Source organism: Macaca fascicularis, chromosome 8 (assembly GCF_037993035.2).
Source record: "Macaca fascicularis isolate 582-1 chromosome 8, T2T-MFA8v1.1".
Lineage (NCBI taxonomy): Eukaryota > Metazoa > Chordata > Mammalia > Primates > Cercopithecidae > Macaca > Macaca fascicularis.
In genome coordinates this window covers 68,130,157-68,150,606 of record NC_088382.1, presented here as the reverse complement: position 1 = coordinate 68,150,606, position 20,450 = coordinate 68,130,157, and the positions used below count along the sequence as shown (strand labels likewise).

General features: G+C 44.3%; 1 protein-coding gene across 8 annotated transcripts in view; it reads right to left on the bottom strand.

Annotated features, from left to right (window-relative positions):
* Nucleotides 1–1,136: 1,136 nt before the first annotated feature.
* FAM110B (family with sequence similarity 110 member B) overlaps nucleotides 1,137–20,450 on the bottom strand; it is a 161,984-nt gene continuing 142,670 nt past the window's right edge. For 7 of the 8 annotated variants that reach the window (XM_005563362.5, XM_005563368.5, XM_045398286.3 and 4 more), the window contains one exon: nucleotides 8,998–11,861. In XM_005563362.5, the coding sequence (XP_005563419.1) occupies nucleotides 10,426–11,538 (1,113 nt within the window). In that variant the 5' untranslated portion in view covers nucleotides 11,539–11,861 and the 3' untranslated portion in view covers nucleotides 8,998–10,425. Of the gene's footprint in view, nucleotides 3,314–8,997; nucleotides 11,862–20,450 lie in introns of those variants that run through there. The other variant, XM_073998834.1, reaches the window with a different exon arrangement.

The following is a 20,450-nucleotide window of genomic DNA, read 5'->3' as shown; positions in this document are numbered from 1 at the left end:
ACCCCCTACTTGCCACACAGTTAACTAGGGCCTGGAGATACAGAGGTGAGCAAGAGTGCCCATCTTCAGGGAAGTGATTTCTAGTGGGCACCTGCACGTGGGCAGAAAGAGGGACATTGAGCAGAACCAGCCTTGACAGCAGTTGTGTCACCTTCTCACCTGCAAGACACTTCCTTTCGTCCCCTCCCCTCCCCTCCCCTCCTCTCTTCTCCTCTCCTCTCCTTTCCTTTCCTTCTCTCTTTCCCTCCAAATCTGAACATGTGAAAAAGCAATCCAATCAAAAGGAAAATAGTGTTAAGAGCAAGGAAAGAAGATCTTTTCCAGTTCCCTTTGAGCTGGAAATCAGCCTTACAATCTGCTTGTCTGCATAGCATTTCATATCTCCCTGAACAGACCCAAAAAATCACCAGGATTTAAGTTTTGGAAATAACCGTAGTGTAATTTGACCCTCAGCACATTTGTCTGGAATAAATTCCTTAAGAAATCCAACATGTGCATATATACATGGCAGAACGCTCAAAACTCCATCTCAAACATTAAACCGCTTTTAAAAGGTATCAGGTGGGGAATTAAACCTGAAAACATTTGGGAACCCAAAACGCTATCCAGATCTCCATTCATAGATTTTTTTTTTTAAATCAAAAGAATTCTCAGCAGATGGTAGTAAGTCCATAAACTCAGAGCTAGGGGTTTTCAGGAAAGTGAGTTTGTTTTAGATCAGATGCTTGAACACCGAGATGCTCTGAGAAATCTGAAACATGGATAAAATACACCAAGCCTTTGTCCAAATCAAGTGGAGTCATTTTCCTGCAGCCACAGGCCTTAGCCACACATTCCTAAACCATGTGCAGCTGTCAGCTCACTGAGGGGAAACAGGGAAAGCCGTTAGTGAAAAACCACATGCCCATGAAGTTAATAAATGAATGTCTAAACGTTTTCCACTGAAATAAAATGCTCAGTAGCTCAAGTCCTTAAAATGGCCTAGAACTCAATAGAGGAAAGTGACGTGACTCATTCAGAGGACCTGTCTGGGAGCTGGGTTTGCGAGGCACATAAATACCTCACCTGGCTGCTGTTCTCCATCTAGTACAAAAAGGAGGAAAGGACCAGAAAAGATTATGTATGCCTAGAAATCCTTGAAAGCTTCAAATTTATTTACACTGAAGAAGGCAAAACATGCTAAGCCAAGCATTCTAGGAGGTGGTGTAATGAGATTTCTCCCTCCCATTTTCCCTTTTTCCCAGTTGAACTTCCATATGTTATCAATTACGAGCCACCACAGTTTTATTCAGTTGAGGGAGCAATTGCATTCACGCATGGCTTGTTTCCCTCTGCCCCAGTGAGCAGAATTTCCAGAGAACGGGATGGTGAACCCGTGGTGAAGAGGTCAGTGTGCACACATTGAAAGGCTAAAATGGGAAGTGTTTCTGAGGCCAATTTTCCTGGAAAACAGTCTGCCGGGAGGGCTTCAATGGTTAATACCCAGTAGCCCTACCCCGAGGATATATTTTCGCATAAAGGGTAAGTTTTTGTATTTTGGCAGAGAAAAGGAGTATGCTACTCATTGTCCTTTGGGACAAATACGAGGGTGTCAAGATCCAGCTCATGTCAACAGTCTTAGATTATTATTTCCCATGCCCCACCCCCCCAGCAGAGCTTCCCTGGCTCTGGGCTATGGTGCAAAGTGAGCAGGACTTCCCCTTCCTTTGAAGGCAATTGCTTTGAAGGAGTGAAAAATACTTGCTTGTAAAATCTCTTTGTACAAAGAATTTCATATTCTGGACCCCCAGTACCTCAAACATGCTGTCTAGTTTATTTTCCAAGAACAAATAGGAAGAAAACTCTTCAATGCCAAGCCCAGTTGCCTCTTGTAGAACAATGGTGTCAGCAACAGAGGCAGGGGAGGCAGAAGCGCATGAGCTGGCGGGGTCTCCACAGCCACCAGGTGGGATTTAGTTGTGGAGTCACGTTTGGATTCTTCCATTCATTCCAAAGGTACCTACTCTTCACAACCCTGTGCCAGGCAGTGAACTGGGTAAAGGAGGTAAAAGGTGACCAAGACAGTCACTTAATGAATATGGTAACTTCAGATGACAAAGAACCAGGAAGGAAATACAAATGGATGGAGATTAACACAGCATCTAGTTTACATAGGGTGGCAGGAAGGGCCTTCAGAGGTGTCAGCTGAAGCAAAATTTAAGATGACAAATCAGGAACAGGAAGATCAAATATCAAGGGAAAAATAGTCTACTAAGGCCAAATGGCAAGATCTCGGCCCCTGGAGACTGGGGTGAGAAGTGCTGATAGGTTCCACCAGCATAGAGAGAGAAGGAGCCCAGAGCAGGATGAGAGTGGAGAGAATGGGGGCTGAGGGCAAGGGGCCTGGTCGTGAGGGACTCCTGAAGGGCCTTACAGGCTGAGGTTTGGCATTTTTAAAGAATTGTGTCATAACTGCAATGGAAACCACAGAACGACACCATGTGATTTCCGCTTTTTAAAGATCGCTTTTGGTAGCTTTCTGGGAATACACCGAGGGAAGCAAGAGCAGGGTGGACACCCACTCAGAGGCTATGGTGGTGGTCCTCATGACAGATCACAGTGGTCAGAATGCATTGGGACATGGGAAGTGGACAGAGGTTGCAATCTCATTCCAATCTGCTGAGTTTGTCACAGTGGGCAGGTACAACTGATTGTGTGTTTTAAATTTCTGAAAATAAGCCTCCGAAAAGCCAGAGCTTGTAATTGTGGTTCTAAAATGTATCAAAGTGTTTTTAAGTATTTGGCAACTATAGTATTCTCACCTGATTTCCAGTTAGCAACATGGAAAATCATCTGTGAAAGTAAAGACTGTAATTTTGAAGTGCACATGAATCATCTGGGGGACACTCTTGAAAAGGTGGATTCCTGGTCAGTTTCTGTTTCCTACCACCCCCTCCTGATGGGACAGCATGGAGGTCTCTCCTGTGTGACAGATTGGATGCACTTCGACAGAGGCTGTAACCAGAACAGGATAGGCTGTACCGCAGTAAAAAAAGAACCCCACACTCTCAGTGGCTTAGAAGGATAACCCTGGATTGACACAGTCCTTCTGGGTTAGGATGGAGGCCTTTGTTCCACACTGTCCTTGTTCAGGATCCTAATGGAAGCTCTGCCCTCTGGGACTCTGCTGGTTGCCAGGTCAGGAGGAAGAGAAGATAGACAATCGTGGGCTGGCTCTTTATGCTGCCTCCCATCTGTAGCATGTCGCTTCTGTTGGTGACTCACTGGCCACACCTAATGCTACGGGGTGTAGAAATGCCATCCTCCTATGATCCTGGAAGGAGAGAGAAGGGGATATCAGAACCAGTGGCAATGTCCACCTCAGCAGACAAGGAGGTGGAGGAACCAGACCTGGAAAGATGGTTCTTGAGATCTTGAGGATCACTGGGCATCTATGGATGGTGAAGTTAATAAAATAATAAGATAGTGGTACTCATTTCCAAAATTGACAAAAACTTCCTTAGAGAAATTTCTTCATCTTTATTAAGTATTTTATGTTTGCTAGGATTAATTAAAAAAGTTAATGTATATTAACAGAAAAGCTCTAAATCAAAGTTTCTTTAAATATCTGATACATAGTTTTTGAGTCAAGGGAAACTGCTTAAAAATAACAGAGTTGGCTGGGCGCAGTGGCTCATGCCTGTAATCCCAGCACTTTGGGAGGCCGAGGTGGGTAGATCACAAGGTCAGGAGATTGAGACCATCCTGGCTAATACAATGAAATCCCGTCTCTACTAAAAATACAAAAAAATTAGCTGGGCGTGGTGGCGGGCGCCTGTAGTCCCAGCTACTCGGGAGGCTGAGGCAAGAGAATGGCGTGAACCCGGGAGGTGGAGCTTGCAGTGAGCCGAGATTGTGCCACTGCACTCCAGCCTGGGTGACACAGCGAGACTCTATCTCAAAACAAAACAAAACAAAACAAAACAAAACAAGAGTTTATGTTATTCAGGTTGCTCCTATTTGGCACGATGGAATTGTTAGCCTTGCGAGGCTCCACTGTTCTTTGATCCAGGCTCCTTCATGGGGTCTGAGCATCTGTCTCCCTGTTCCAGCCCCTCTGCCAGTTCCCTTGCCCTACAGCCCTGGCTGTGTCCACCACCTTATTTACCTGGATCTCTGTTTTCTCTTTTGTACAGTAACATGGAGAGGGACAATTTATTACTAATGTCCCTCTCAGAAGAACCCAAAAACATGGGTCCTGATGTGATCCCATACGCTCAATAGTTTTGAGTCACTCACTCTATGAAACAATCACAAACCAGTATGTTCAACAGTGTTTTAAGTTCTGAGAAATGTTATGAGATGCAACTTACTGCAAAGAAGCAAAAGTGGCTCCCGCCATCCTAGATATTAAAAATTCATTTTCATATGATAGAATGAGTCTTAATGTTTTATGAACCTGGGTTTGTGTTTCGCTTTTTCCATTTACTGGATGTGTGCCTTGGAGAAGAAACTTAATCCTCAGCTTCCTCATCAGTAAGATGGATTCTAATTTACTTCTAAAGTTCTTGTGAGAATAAAGTGAGATAATGTGACAAAGTGCTTAGCATAGTGTCCATCTAAGACATGCTGATAGTTGTTTCATGAATGTCACATGAAAAGAACGTTCAACTAGTAAAAGACTCTCATAATCTTTATCCTCACAACTTTGGATGGTATCTTGGTGTGAACTTGGCCACATTCAATTCTGTCAGCCTCGGTCAATCTGAAAGTTTAATGAGGCTTTTTCTGGAGATTCCTTCCATTTAGAAAAGAACCCTTCATTTCCTTCCCCAATTAACACTCTCTCAGGTAGACAGAGCCTAAAATGCTGTTCCATTAAGTGTTTGGCCCCCATTGGACCTCACTTGCTGTCCTACTTGCCCACGAACCCTGTTTTCTCTGAATTCTCATATTCTTCACACATCATCCTAATGCTTCAAAAACAGTTATCCGTGCAATAAACATCCTATGCTAAACTATAAACGAACTACAAATGTTGTTTATAGTTTAGCATAGGATGTGAGGCCAAGGCCTTACATCCATTTGATGGCCTTCCCCCGTTTTCCAGGTGAGGGAATGACGGCACACTTTGAGGCAGATGAGTCCCAGGTATTGGAGGAAGGGGTTCTAAAAGGCAGCCGAGGCCCATCTCCTTCTGGCTTTTCCTTCTCCAGAGTTTCTGCCAAAGCAAGGGGTCAGGACCTGAACACACAGGAGAAACCCTCACGAAGGTGACCTGTGCAGAGCCACACATGCAGCCACCCAGCTTGGGGTCCTTCCAGCTCAGCTCTTGTTCAGCACTGTAGAAAGTGAGAGAACCCCAGTTATTTTACAGGGCTAAGTGGACAAGTCAGGTTTGGCATGTTCAAAATGCTGATGAGATTAGCCATCTCTTCTGACTACCGAGTTAGAAATCTACTCGGTTTATCTGGAGCATCCTTACCCTCTTTACTCCTTCTGGTCAGAACATGCCAGCTACACCTGCAAGGATGGGAGAACACAGTGATGCTGACTCACCAAATAGTCAAAATGTGTTTCCTGATTGTTGAATTGTGGCCATTTTTCTCTACCCTTCTAAAAGTCCTTGATCAAAACAGACAGGATGCGATTTTAAAATATGGCCCACACAAAACTGAAAGCACACAATTCGAATGTCCTTGTCTCTTTGAACTCAGTGGGCTGTGTGTTACCCACAGTGGAAGAGCTGAAGTCTTTTTTCTAACTTTATGGGCTCCCATTTAGGTACGAATGAAATCGCTGAAATTTTGACTGCTTGAGGACTGTTTTTTCACACAGGCATCAGTTAAAAATACCAAAATGAATGTAAGGGCCCTTCTGTGTGTAAGCATAACCCACTCAGTTTGCCTCTTCTTATCTTCAACTGGACTGTAGGGAGGGCATGCCTTCCTCAAAACATTTCGAATCAGAGTTGAGTTTCAAGTTCCACTCCGCAAATTTCTTTCTCTGGGATCTTGGTTAAGGTGCATCATCTCCATGGAACTAAGTTTCTTCACCTCTAAAATGGGGACAATAACTATCACTTTGGATTTATTGTGGTGACATTTATAGTTTAGCATAGGACGTGAACGTGGAAAAAAAAAAAGTCAGTACATACTGATTAAGAACCTCTTATTTACCCTGGGCTTCTGTGTTTGCTGCTTGCTGCCCAACTCTGGGACCACAGTTTGCATCACAGTCATTAGAGATTTGCATGTTTATTAGGATGTTTTCATTTTTTTTTTTTTGGCAGGGAATAAAATATTTTGAGGAAGGCACACCTTTTTAAAATTCACACAAAGCACTATTTAGGCTAGAAAAGGCTGGGTCATGGCCATGACAAAAAATATAATCTAGTGGGGAAAGGCAACACGGAAACTCAAAAAAAAAATTGCACTGATTGATGGTTGTGTTGAGTATTGAAAGAGCAAGTGTCTGTGTGGTCAAGGAGGGAGGAGAAAACATTCCTTCCAGGGTGAAGAGCTACTGAAACTCCGCAGCAATGGCAGTTTTAAGATATGTCCATAAGTTACCTTGATATTCCTCCCTTTAAAATATGTGTCTCACTCCTCTCCTTGAGACAGTGGGCTATATTTAGTAACCCATTTCTAGTGAACTGATTGTGATGGACAGCCATCACACATATTGAATGTGTGTGATCCAGGACACTGAACTGTATGAGGCATTGTGGCATCCTCCTTGCTCCCTCTCCTTGGTCACTCCCTCTAGGGGGAACCAGATGTTATAAGGACTCTCAGGCAGCCCCTGGGAGAGGCCCATGCTGTAGAGAATTGAAGCCTCTTGCTAATACCTTGTGAGCCATCTTGGAAGTGGTCAAGCCCCAGCTGCCATCTTGTCTGCAGCCTCGTGAAATACCCTGAGCCAACACCACTTGGTTAAGCCACTCTAGCATTCCTGATCCACAGGAACTACAAAAATAATTGTTTATTTAAGTTGTTGAGTTTTGGGACAATTTGTTACGTAATAGATTAGAAATTCAGTGGTGAAAATTTTCCGAAGGAAACTTCCCTTTGGTTGGAATCTGGGGGCCTGGGCTTGGTGACCAAGATCTGAGAGTCATATGCCCCTCTGTTATAGGAAGTTAGGATTAGCCTGTCAGCAACCTATTGAAGCCAGAGGAAGTCTTTACACAGGGGAGTGATATGATCAGAGTTGATGATGATATTTCTGGCATGAAATGGAATGGGGAAGAGGCCGGTTGGGGAGTGAGGGAGACTTCCAGTTAGGAACTTCTAGAATCAACAGTTCAGGTAAGAGATGATGAGAACATGAACTAAGGCAATGGCAGAGGGGTTGCATATGGGAGGACTGTCTTAAGATTTGGTGGTTTTCAGAAAGAAACAGGTAGTTTCCAAGGCCATCTAGTGCAATCATGTTTCATTCTGCATTGTGTAGGAAAAAAAAACGTGAACTATATGACACCATATTTATACCAGTATTCACACACACACACACACACACACACACACACACACACACACTCTTCCACGAACTTAGAAGAATGAGCCCATCACAAAGAGTACTTCAAAAGAAATGCCACACTCTTAGGATTTAATATTAAGCATTTGAAAAAATAGTTCTTTATAGAAATGCTAGTTCAAGAACAAAAAGAAAATAAAGAGCGCCCATCTTCCATTGGAACCAAAAGCCTCACATCTGTCTGTTGTACAAGTAAGGCCACAGAGGATTAGACTGAATTACAGTGGGGTGATTTATAGGCCTGTCTGAATACAGATTGCACACAGTAGCGAAATACTGGAAGATTCAAACACTGTCTATGACTCAAATAGCACAAGCAGTGATAGTAAATTAGCTAAGTGCTCATCTCCCCAGACAAGGGTTTCCTTAGGAAAATAATATCTATTTTTGGTATTTCAGTAGCTCTAGAAAGAGATGAATACTACTGAAAGAGATGAATATGTCAATGCTAAGCCATGTATGTTTTAAAAGGCCACATTTCTACACAAATGGTAGGAAAGAAAATTTTGCTTCTTCTTTTTTTTTTTTTTAGAAAACTTATTTTTATTCTATTATATTGAACACATTGTATCATCCCCACTCATAGCTGCATTCCAAAATAGTTCTTCTGGGAAGCAGGGTTTTAGTTTTACTGAACATGAATAAAAAAACCAGGCAGAATTCAAAACCAGGAGAAAGAGTCAAGGAAGCACATTTGCTTTTGAGAAGGAAAATATTTATAAACAGTAATAGTTGAGAATCATATAATTTGTTTCTGAAAATTACCTTTTAAAGAGGGCTTTATTTTACATTTGCGTAGTATATGGAATTTTGCAAGAAATATTAATTTTCAAATAACTTGATGTAATAAATAATCATGGAATACTCATTGTCCAAATACAGCAGATAGGACATGTCCACTAAGAGGAATTTTATTTCTCTTAAAATAAAGGGGAAAATCTAAGTTCCTTGAGGCAGAGACTGTGTTGTTGACTATGAAAGTCCTGTGCCTACCATGATACCTGGAAGGAGTCACTCACTCAACAAGTGACATTTTCAAGAGGAATGAAGGAAGGAGTGGAGGAGCCAGTGTGTGAAAACATGCCAAGGTACGGATGTTGGGATGGTACAAATAAAAACAAAGCCATACATTTCGAAGGTATGCCTCCAAGGTGAGAACGCATAAATATTTACAACTGAAGAGTCATGTGGAAGATGCAAAAAAATCCTGATGTTTAAGAAAAGACAAAAATAACACAAGTGTGAATTGAGATGCTGCAGCACATTTTAGGAACCCTGATGTAACCATTTTAGCAAAAGCACATTGCTAGAGCCACAATTAAGAACACTGGTGTTTGGAGTAATTGGAATGTGGTGAATATAACTTAATGAAATAATGTTTCTTCAAGACTATCAAAAATCTGCTTCTGATTCATAGTCCAAAGTCAAACTTTTGTGGAAGGAGAATACAGAAGGACAAAGAGAAACCACCACCATTAGTGCCTGCACCAGAGCAATTTATTAGTGTAACTTTTTCTTTTTTTTCTTTAAAGATTTCATAACAACTGAAGTATGTACAAAGTCTTACAGCATTTACACCATAAAAAGTTTCCTATTAGCTGATGAAGTCTAAGGTAGCGCTGCTGAGAACTTCAGATGTGGCAAAGGCAATGAGGCAAACCACTTGTAGGTTTCCCTCTCTGCTGCCACATCATAGAGTCAGCTGAGTGACAGCTAACTGTACCACCTGAAAGCCAGGTTATTGGGAAAAAAAGGGGACAAGTTGATAGGCAGCACTAGAGACCATGGGGTGGAAAAGCTACATAGCATTGAAATTCTACAGTTTCCTAGAGCTGTAACAGAGACCCACAGCCTGAGAGAGTAACATATGCAAGACAACAGAATCACGCTGCTCAGATATGGTTCAGCTACCAAGTGTGTTCACTTTTGAATGGGAGGCTCTACTGATATGGCTGGTATTTTCACTTCTGTTCATGTCTTCTGATAGCTCAAACCTGCACAAGCCTCACTCCCTTCCCTCAAATCAAATAACAACAAAGGGAGAAAGAAAGAAACAGCATGAAATTAGTAGTTCTCGACAAAAACAAACAAACACAACTTTTTTTTTTTTTAAAGGCATTCAGTATTTGTTTTAGGGTGGCCATTCTGTCAAAAGATAGTATTAAAAATTTCTGAAATATCCCAAATCAGAACAACATCAACAAAACCCCCAAACACCCAACCTCCTAGATTTAACCATCCTTCATTTTATCTGATTGTCTTTCCTTGGGGTCAGCATTACACAGAACCACCAACATTTACACACTGAATTGGACACAAAACTTAGCATTGTTACCCCAGCGACACTTCACTAAGTGGCAAGAGAATTTCAACATGTAAACGATTAACGTCAGGCTCACCACTTTATTCCACAGAAAACCCAGCCTGGTTCTATGTGTGGTCAGTCACTATCTGTTTGGTAGCAGATCCCATTTACTGTCCCATTGGAATAGTCTCACATGTAGGCAAAGTGGCTTTTTATTTCAAAAAGATTCTGCTCTCAACTTAAAAGCCAGTTGATAAAACTTTTAATTAAGACATAATAGCGCGGGATATAAAAACACAAGAACCACATAAATATTGAAGAAGTCGTATACCATTTTCATGTAAACAGTTTTGCTTAAGAGCAAAGCCCTAATTAGATTCTGGCCTGAAACTTTTGGCAGATGACGCGTGTTAGGCCAGGCTCTGCAGCGATGGTGACGTGGAAGCCAGGTCAGTCCCCATGTTGACAGGCATGCAACTTGAAAACATTGCACAACAAGCAACACAAAGAGTGGAGAAGCTCACAACACTTCAAGGAGACCTCACAACCTTTACAACTGCGTAAGCACAGAGACCCACCCTCCCTCCTTTCCACGCACTGTCTTACACGTGGGAGACCTTCTGTGACTCTCTAGCTTGTTTGATGCTATATAACCACTTGATGATTCTGGCATTTCTTTCGATGGCAGAAATGCCATACGGCACACGGTCATTGGCACTGTCATCATTTCTAAGGTCACTGTTACTGTCCTGAGACTGTTCACAGTCTGAGCTGATCATGCTTGCGCTGCGGAAGTTGAGGGATATTATGTCAGAATTAGCCCTTGCAAAGTTTTCCATTCCCAGGTTTTCCAGCTCTTCCGGGTCCAGTCCACAGTAGTTGAAGAACCTCTCTACGTCCGCGTCCACTCGGAAATATCTGTCACTCAAGTCTGACTTAGACCGCTGGAGGGAGGGTCTTCGGCTGACTCCACAAGCTGGTTCCACAGGGTCGGCCTCGGGGGACTTCATGGTGGCGATGGCTGCGATTTTGGGCTTGGGAGGCAGGGGAGGGGCAGAGCTACTGCAGGGGATGGCCTTGAGGGGCTTCACGCTGGTCACCTTGCGGATGTCCGAAGAGCTGTGGGACACGTGGAGGAAGGACTCGGCTGACTGCTCCAGCAGTCTCCTGCTCACGTGGGAGCCGCCCTCCTGCGGGCTGCCGCGGCCCTGCGTGGGATAGACTTTCAGGGACTCCGCGAAGGAGTGACGGTGCAGGTCGGTGGTTTCCGACCGGTGGGGTGGCCAGTTGCGGGAGCTGTGCTTGTGCCCCGAGCCCGAGCTGGAGCCCTCGGAGCTATTGATGATATTCTTCAGGATCTCCAGCTTGAGGTTCTCCCTCTGCACGCCACTCTCGGTCTTGGCGTGGTTGCCAAATACTTTGAGCGTGGGGCTGCCCAGCGCGCGCTTGGCAGCCGGGCACACCGGGGGCTTGGCCAGCACGGCGGGCTTTACGGGCTCCTGCTTGGCGTTGATCACCTCCTGGCTCTTGACGTACTTGGCCTTGTCGGCCTCCAGCCTCTCCACGGCGCTGAGCCTCTTGGGGTTGGGCTCGGCTTGCCTGCGGAAGTAGTCTGGCCCCTTGTTCAGGATACGTAGGGGCACGGCAGAGGTGAAGGTGCCCGCGGGGCTGACCGGCTTCACCATGCTACCTGTCTGTAGGGTCTCCGTGGGCATGGTGGGCGGTCTTTCCCCGGCAGCCGTGTTGGATGCTCTTCTGGACGCCTCCGCACGGCCTGAATAGACACATGTACATGAAGCGCCAAGGGCAGCGGGTGCAGCCTGGGAGCGAGTGTCAGCAGCAGCGGCCGCAGCAGCGCCTCATCTCACAGCTCATTAACCGCCACGGTGGCTTTCATACACTTTTCTCCCCTTTCAGGCAGCCCTTGCACAAAAAGGCCACAAGCCACAAGTTCCTTTAATCTGCTTCGCTGCCTCCTTTCTTCTCCCTGAAGAGGTGGGAGTCTCCTCCAGGTCTTTGTGTTCAACTGCAGGCAGAGCTGAAACACAAAACAACCAACCGCGGGTTAGGAGGGGCGGGTGACATCACGGCTCTAGCAACAGAGAAACCCCGCAGCGCCCCCGCCCCGCCCCTTCGCGGCCGAGGGTCGCGGGCCGCAGCTCAGCAGCTGTTTCCCCAACTGCGCGAGGGGGACAACCCGGGCCTTGCACCCCCGCCTGTGCCGACGCACGGCAGCACAACGCTGTGCTGGGAAGAAAGAAAGGGCTAAGGTTTCCCACGCGCGAACTCTTCCAGCTGCCTCCGGATTGGTGAGATCCGCCTTCTGAACACGCCCGGTTGGCATTTCTTAGCTCAAAACCCAGCAAATACTAGATGAACGTAGGAATGAGGGCTTAGCCAAGTCCGGTTCTCCAGCTCATTACATGCTACTGAGTTCCTAGGAATCCCTTCCGTGCCCCCAGTTGCAACGTCGTGAATTATCTCTTTTGCAATGAAGCAAAACTTCTCCCTCCGTACTCCCAATCTCTCAGGAACACTTACAACAATCCCTTTTATAACTTCATAAACTGAAAAGGGCAAGAAATGGGATTGGCAGCAAAGCTACAAAGTTTAAAAAAAAAAAACCCCAAAAACTCAACGTTTCAGTTATCTTACTTTGGCCAACCAATATATTTAAAAACACTTTCTCCTGAAAACCACAAATGTGCATGGAGTTGCTCCCATTAAACACAAGCTTACTTTTTTTTTTAACATTAGAAGAAACCTAGAAATACTTCCAGATTTACCATATGAGTAGATAATTTGATTGTCCCTAAGTTATCCATAATTTTTCATACTTAATGAGCAGAAATCAAAAGTTTCTTTATGGTATGTATATTTCCAAATCCCCTAACAGTACTAGGAACAAAGTCTTAAAAGTGTCAATCATACCTAACAATATGTTACTTTAATACTATAGAAAACTTGGGTAATAGGTAAGCTTTCATGGGAAAACTTGACTACCAAGTCAACAACAACGACGAAACCCACCTGTCAATAGTTGAACGTTTATCAATATTCCTACTGTAATTCTGTAAGGAGTCTTTTTATTTCATATGCCATATAATATAACACTTACCCCTGCAGCCCCTGGAACAATTCGTCCCATAACCTGTTACTGCAGGCCGAGAACATTTACAAACGCATCAGCACTCCAAAGCAACGGGCTAATAACCTTAACAGCATCTTTGGTTATCATTAGGAATGTTAAGAGAGTAACCTATTCAACTAACATGCCAAATAACTAATTGACAAAATAAATAAAGTCATATTACAACCAGATATGCTGATATTTCTCCTTATAATTTTCTGAAATTCTTAAATCTCTAAATGCAACCCATCACCAGGTTTTGTTAGAGATAATTTTAGTAATCTGCGAAGGGGTTTGTTCTCATAAAAATATTTTCCTATGCAAGATTTGAGAAACCCCAAGGCAATACCTACGTTAACAATTTCCTTTAATTGTGCGGTTCTATTTTGATACCTTAATTCGGTTTTTTAAAAAAACACCTCCTCCCATTAAGTTGAAATGAGATTGTTTCTTTGAACACATTTTGAATGAACTGCCAGAAGGGAGCCCTGATTCCTCTGGAGGCACAATCTCATCCTCTTTACAGAGGAGACTCAGAGCCAGAGCAGGCAGCAGAGCCTGGGCCAGCGTGCAACTCCGAGGGCATCATACCCGGGAATCTTAGGAGAGGGCTGACTCCAGGGCAATACCAGAAGGTCTGGGGGCACAGTGAGGGGCAGGACCAAGATCTGTACCCTTCAGCTTTGTGCCTGAGGACTAGAGTAGGGAATACCACCCAGTGGGCAGTGGGAGACAAAGTTCACCTCCCTTCTCCTGGGGCACGAGTTAGTTGGACAAGATTCCTTCAATCCCTTCTTCCTTTAAAATCATGAGGTTCTGAGGATCTAAGAATGAAGGAGTTACTTCCAGTTTCAAAATGGCGTGTTGGAATATTGGTGAATGAGTGAACTTTTCTATGGTCCTGCACTGACTGTTCTTAGGCCAATGCTCTCTGAAGATGAGTTGTAGTTCTCATGTAACATTCCTCCTCATGCAGGCCTGTGCTTCTCTTCTAACCATCTTCTCTTCTAGTTCTATCATATTTGGACCAGAAGCCTAAAACACCTACACCACTGGCGTGGCCTTCCATGCACACCTGCATGTCTGTTGAGGTAGGCTTTGGTACTGTTGGCAACACTGAATAAAAAGCCTGACTGTTGATTCACAAGAGTGAGGAACACCAGTCTATCTTCTAGGAAGCATTTTCCAGAAAGCTGCTTGTCTTCCTTGCACACTGCTTTCTATATTCATGTGGCAGACACCCTCAGGACGGCTCCTCTAGCACTCGCAATTGTTCCACACCCCTCAACAATTACTTATCTTAAAACCTGTGTGAAAGAATTACGTCAGAAATAGCAATTACCTGCAAGTACTTCATACTTCATTTCCTTTTGGCTTCTACCCCTTCCCACTCCTCCTCTGCTATTCCCAATTTCCCTAATAATTTTCAACAGTGATGATGTTTTGACATGATCATGGTTAGAGTTTATAGATTTGATGTGAACTCTGGGAAGGAAAAAAAAAACAACATCATCTTATTGGAAGACCCAAAAGCAACAGAACAAACTAAATATACTGTTTGGGGTATTGTGGGATACTAAGGCATAATCCAAGTTTTCTACCTGGTTTAGCCAACAAAGTAAACCTACTTCAAAAATAAGCAGGTGACCTAGGTTGCTGTCTCTTGTAATATTTACTTAATCCTTAACTCTGGTTCTTTTATTTTTTAGTGTGAAACAGTGTTGGCAGGGACGGAGCTATATAGTGCTGGAGAAATACTCTGAGTTTTGTAGTGCAGACTTTGTACGAGATAACCATGAGGTCTGTTCAGAGAACACTGTGGCACATGACACTCTACTGGCTGTGGCCTTGCAGTCAGCCCTCTGATGTCCTGAACAGGCCCCCTGAGGTACAGTCAGGCGCTGATGGGATGGTCAGGCAAACCGCCAGGCTGGGAGGGGCTTCGTGTTGTTTTGAGGAAGGAAAATTAGATCTTGGCCCCGTAGGGTTTCATCAACAAAAATAATTATGTAGCCTTGCCTGATCCTTGACTTATGACTCAGGACGGAGAACACAGCCTGTGGGTGGGAGAAACTTCCATTCACAAACCATCTTGGCTATATTCTACCCTGTTTAGCATCCATTTGAAAATTTCATGAAGGGATAAAAAGGACTGGGGAAAATAAACTTGGCAAAGCCAAAGTGCTAAATGGTTCGCAAATCAGAGCAGATATGAACTCAAATGCAATCTGGCCTGGGGGTGATGGTGGCGGCGGGTGGTGGGGGGAGCACATCATCTGTGGGGGAGTCCTGGTCTGTGCAGGGAGAACACATGGCACATAGAGCCAGCTGGGGGACAAAGGACCCAAGGACAAGGAAGAAGAGCAATGTTATCTCCCACTACTCACTCTAGTGGTGCTTCTCAAACTTTAATGGGCCTGTAAACCCCTCGAGGATCTCCTTAAAGCACAGTCGGATTTGGTAGATTTCGAGTGAGGCCCAGATTATGCATTTCTCCCCAGATCCCAGGTGATGCTGTTTGTTGCCTTTGAGTATAGCAACAGGAAAGGGGGGAAGCCCATTTCTGTGCTAGCCAGCATCCCATTAGAACCCAAATGCCTCCAGCACAGAGGAAACAGGCCAAAGTTTCTTGTCTCTGAATGAGCAAAAGTCTGAGCTTTTTAGGCACAGAAATAGCAATCTCAGAGAATTCCAAGTTTTTAAAACCAAAGTGGCCTGAACCTTTCTAACTTCCAATCTGCCAGCTCCTCACAGGTGCAGTCAGGTGAACAGGACCCTCAGCTTAACCATAACCTTGGGGAGACTCAAGAACATTTGCAATCCTGGAGGTGGTTAGATATAGAGAATGAACCTCATACACAGTTTATTTGGAAAAAAAATGCTAAAGCCAAAGTTCCTGTAATCCGGGCAATTTGTGCCTCCAAGCCTCTGAGGCCAGGCAGATAATGGGAGAGTGTGTGGCCTGGGGAAAGGAGCTCCCAGCTACGGGCTGCCATGGGGAATGTGGTTCATTGTTGACACAGCAGCAAATCCAGAGCTCTGCACAAACTCTCCCGATTTAAAAATTCAATATTAAAAACACTGTTGGCCAAATTCGGGCTGCTGTTTTGTTAGTTCCTCTTTAAAGAGTGCTTCTCGTAACGAAAAAGAAAAGGATAGTTAAATGCCTAATTAGTTTTTAAATTTTAAGTAGGAAAGAAAGCAATGGAGTTAGAGCAAGGGCCCTGGGAACTGAACACAACCTGGATTCACCCACAGAAGTTTCTATGTGAGAATGAGTAATTCCCCTGTGTCTCACAGCAGGAAAAGGGGGTTACTGAAAGAGCAAGCCTGAGTAATTGAGCTCTAAGTCACCTGACATCTAAGTGTCTTGATTTTCTTATCTATAAAAACAAATGTGTTGAATCTGGTGAGCTGAAAAATGTCTTCAGCTCAAACATTCTTGGGAGCAAATAAAAGAAGCAATTTACCTTTGAAGTTATTAAGAATTCTAGAACTGATTCTTCTAGTTTCCTAACATGCCAGATAACAAAACGTTTACAATATGTGTAAAACTGTTCTCTGGAACACTGCTTTTTGATTTTTCTGGTAACAGTATTTGTGCATACTGACTTGAAGCATCAGGTTCCAACTTGACTCCGATCACTCTCATATCTATACTCTTGGCTTCCCTTTTAAGAACAGTCACATTCTTGTCTTTGAACTAAAAATGCAGTTTCCCACGGCAATGTTAACTTTTGGATTCTTTACAAATGGAAGACAGATGCACTTACAATACAAGAGTACTCACTGAATTATGGCTGTGTTCAATCAATTACTACCTATTGGTGGAGTAATTATGTGTAAGACATAGAAAAATCCTGAACTTAAAGATTCAAAATGCATTTGATAAATGTGAATTGAATGAATGATGTAGAAAATAAATTCAGCAGGACTGTGGCAAAGGACTTGAAGGTAAAAGAAGGGTAAGGAGGAGACGAACTCCAATAAAGACCCAGGAGGCGAGGCCATCCCTCATCAGGGCAGCTTTTGAGTTCATGGTACATTCAAGACACTCTGATGGCTGGTTTGGAGTGCTAGGGGACACCGGTAAGAGGCCAGCTAGGTATAGGGGAAAGGCAGATGACTTTGGATTTTATGAGGTAATTGAGCATTAGTGACATGGTCATACGTGTATTTTTTTTAAACTCCTCTGGCTGCAGTATGGGGACAGGATGAGTGGGGATTAAGTGTGGCTGCAGAGAGGTGGGTCAGAGCTTCCCAGGGGAGGGGACATGGCAGCTGGGCTCTGAGCACCGCCCAATATGGCACTGCCTATGGTTCTGCCCTGTAATGGTTGAGTACCCTTGGGGAGGTCACTTTATCTTCTCGTGCCTCAGATTTCCCATCTGGAAAATGGGGATAGCAATAGTACCTACCTTTTTAGGGTTTTTTGAGTGGGTTAAATAAGAGCACACAGGCATTTTCATTTACTTCACTCTTACCAGGAGGGTGGCTTTAGGATGGATAAAAGAGTGGACAGTTTCAAGGGATGTTTAAGAGACACACTGGGCTGAACTGGGAGACAGGCAGGATGCGAAGCGGGAGGAGGTGCATGTTGAGGATGAGTCATTCCCAGCTTCCCACTTGACTACAGAGAAGTGGCTGGCAGGAAGTATACACTCTCCTCTCTAATCCTTGCTCCCTTCCTCCTCTGCACCCTGGGCTTAAGCCAAACAGAACTACAACTACAGTGGTCTCTCACCCACTGTGTCCACTCCTGCTGCTCCCTCTGCCTGAGCCATTTTTAACCAACAGCAATGCCATTCCATTGCCTCCTTTATTTATCCATTTTATTTAGACATTAATTACTATTATTATTATTTTGAGACGGAGTCTCGCTGTTGCCCAGGCTGGAGTGCAGTGGTGCAATCCTGGCTCACTGCAAGCTCTGCCTCCTGGGTTCATGCCATTCTCCTGCCTCAGCCTTCCGAGTAGCTGGGAGTACAGGCACCCGCCACCACGCTCAGCTAATTTTTTTTGTATTTTTAGTAGAGACAGGGTTTCACCATGTTAGCCAGGATGGTCTCGATTTCCTGACCTTGTGATCCACCCGCCTCGGTCTCCCAAAGTATTTATTCATTTTAATTAATAAGATATGCTCTCCTTTTCAACATCTTCCCTTTTCCTTCTCTTCCAAGCACATCACCACTTTCATTAACCTCTTTTATACTGTGAGCATAACTTGTAAAGAATGCAAAGTGGAGAAAATGAAAGAGCAAATGGAGGAGTAAAAGGCACGCACCAAAAGAGACTGATTTTGCACACTATAAATTGGACAGAAAGTATGAAATCAGAGTGTCACCCATCTGGAAACATTAAGTCAAAACCACCACCCTTTCAGGACCTGCACTTTTCCAATTACTGAATGCTGTGTCTTTTTCCTTCTTATCTCCATGGTGAAATCCTTCACCATCTATAATTCTGATGGCTGAATCTTCTCTTTCTGACCTTAGTATTGCCATTAGCAATCAGCTCCAGATTGCAAGCAAAATAATCTTCTGGACAACAACACTATCATGTTATAAATTTTTTAAAACCACAGACTTTTCCTAATAATATTTAAACTTCTGATTCCAGTATTCTAGTCATATTTTAGCGTACTCTTTCAGCTTCCTAGAGTAGGTTTTCCAATGTTATTTAATAAAGTATCCTCTTGCTCTAGGTTTCCATTATTTTGTTTTAATTGGGCACTTTAATTTTTTCGACAAAGATGAGTAAATCATTTCTCCACTTTTTCAGCAACTTTTTAAAGTCTGGTTTCTTTTGACACATCTACTCTATATGACCGGAGGATGGGAAGTAAATGTAGAACCAGGTGTAGAGATGCAGGGAAGGCCAACTTTTACCTTCTAACGTTTTTACAGATACAGTTCAAGGAAAGTCCACCCCAGTGGTGCTCCTGAGGTGTGCTGAGGCATACTAGTGCAACAGAACAAAACTCGCACAGGCATGTCGATCAAATGGAAAAGTTATTTTGACGTTAAGTGAATATGCACTACGTTGTGGCAGGATCCTCCAAGTGGCAAGTCAGGAGGGAGTGGACTGGGTACAATTTGTTACCCACAAAGGTTTCACATGATGTCAGGTGGGCAAAGCAAGCTACCAAGTCTACTGGAATAGGAATAGCTTTGCCTGAAGCCCTTCACTCGGTGCTCAGGTACACAATGGTGGCCACAGCGTCCTCTCATCTCACACTGGCTGGGGCTGAATTCAAGGGCACCCAAAAAAGCCCAACACAGGCCCCTTGGAGCTGAGGAGCCTGGGAACTGGCTTATACCTCCAGTCTGAGAAGTCTAAGAGCAGAGTCTGTAATGGACTCTCTAACCAGACTACACAGGCAGGATGAAGCTGCCTTTCCACAGGCACAAAAATGAGGGTTTGCTCCGCCCACATATGTGCCGGGGAAAGGTGGTCTGGGAGTATTCTCACAGAAGTCCCTTCAAAGGAGGCCAACAGAAAAAATGCCCGCCCAAAGCCCTCCTTTGAGAAGGCTGGGGGCATCCGCTAGCTGAGGAGAGGCGTGGCTGCCTCCACAGAACCTAAAAGCTCCCAGAGAGAACCAGCTCTGAAATGCACCATGCCCAGGGGACATCGATTCCCGCTTAAGAGCCGCGAGAGAAACCTTGTCACCTCCGCTGAACGCTCTGTCCGTCCCTTGCTCATTATGCAATTCGGGGCCTGCCCAGTAGAGGCTGGTAGAGCCGTCTGATAAGGAGCAGGAGAGGAGCTGGAGCAAGAAAAGGGGAAAATGATGTTTGTTAACTACCTTCTTCACAGGGTCTCCAAGCCAACGCAGGCCTGAGCTGGGAGAAGAGAAACCAATTTAACTGGACCAGAGGTGGAGTTTTGATCTTGATGTGAGGCAGCACTCTTCCATGCCTGAAACTGATCCGGGGACTCTAAATTATTGAAGATGAACGGAAAAGGCTACAGGTCCTGTCTGAGATTTCATCCAGGCATAGAAATGAAAATTCAGTGGGGTAAATGCTTAGGGCATGGAAAAAGAACACAGGACACTTGACCCTGAGCAAGTTTCTCCAGCTGGTGTACCTGAGTTTCATCATTTATGGAACATTGATAACCATGATTCCTACACTTCATTGGCTGGGGTGAGAATTCCTTGAGGTGACACATGAAAGTGCTCAGTGAGGAGCTCAGCCCGGAAATTGTTTGGTAAATGTAAGCAATTTTTTTTTTTTTTTTTTAAAGACGGAGTCTCATTGTATTGCCCAGGCTGGAGTACAATGGCTCAATCTTGGCTTACTGCAACCTCTGTCTCCTGGGTTCAAGAGATTCTCCTGTCTCAGCCTCCTGAGTAGCTGCGATTACAGGTGCCTGCCACTATGCCTGGCTAATTTTTGGTATTTTTAGTAGAGACGGGGTTTTACCGTGTTGGCCAGGCTGGTCTCAAACTCCTGACCTAAGGTGATCCACCCGCCTCGGCCTCCCAAAGTG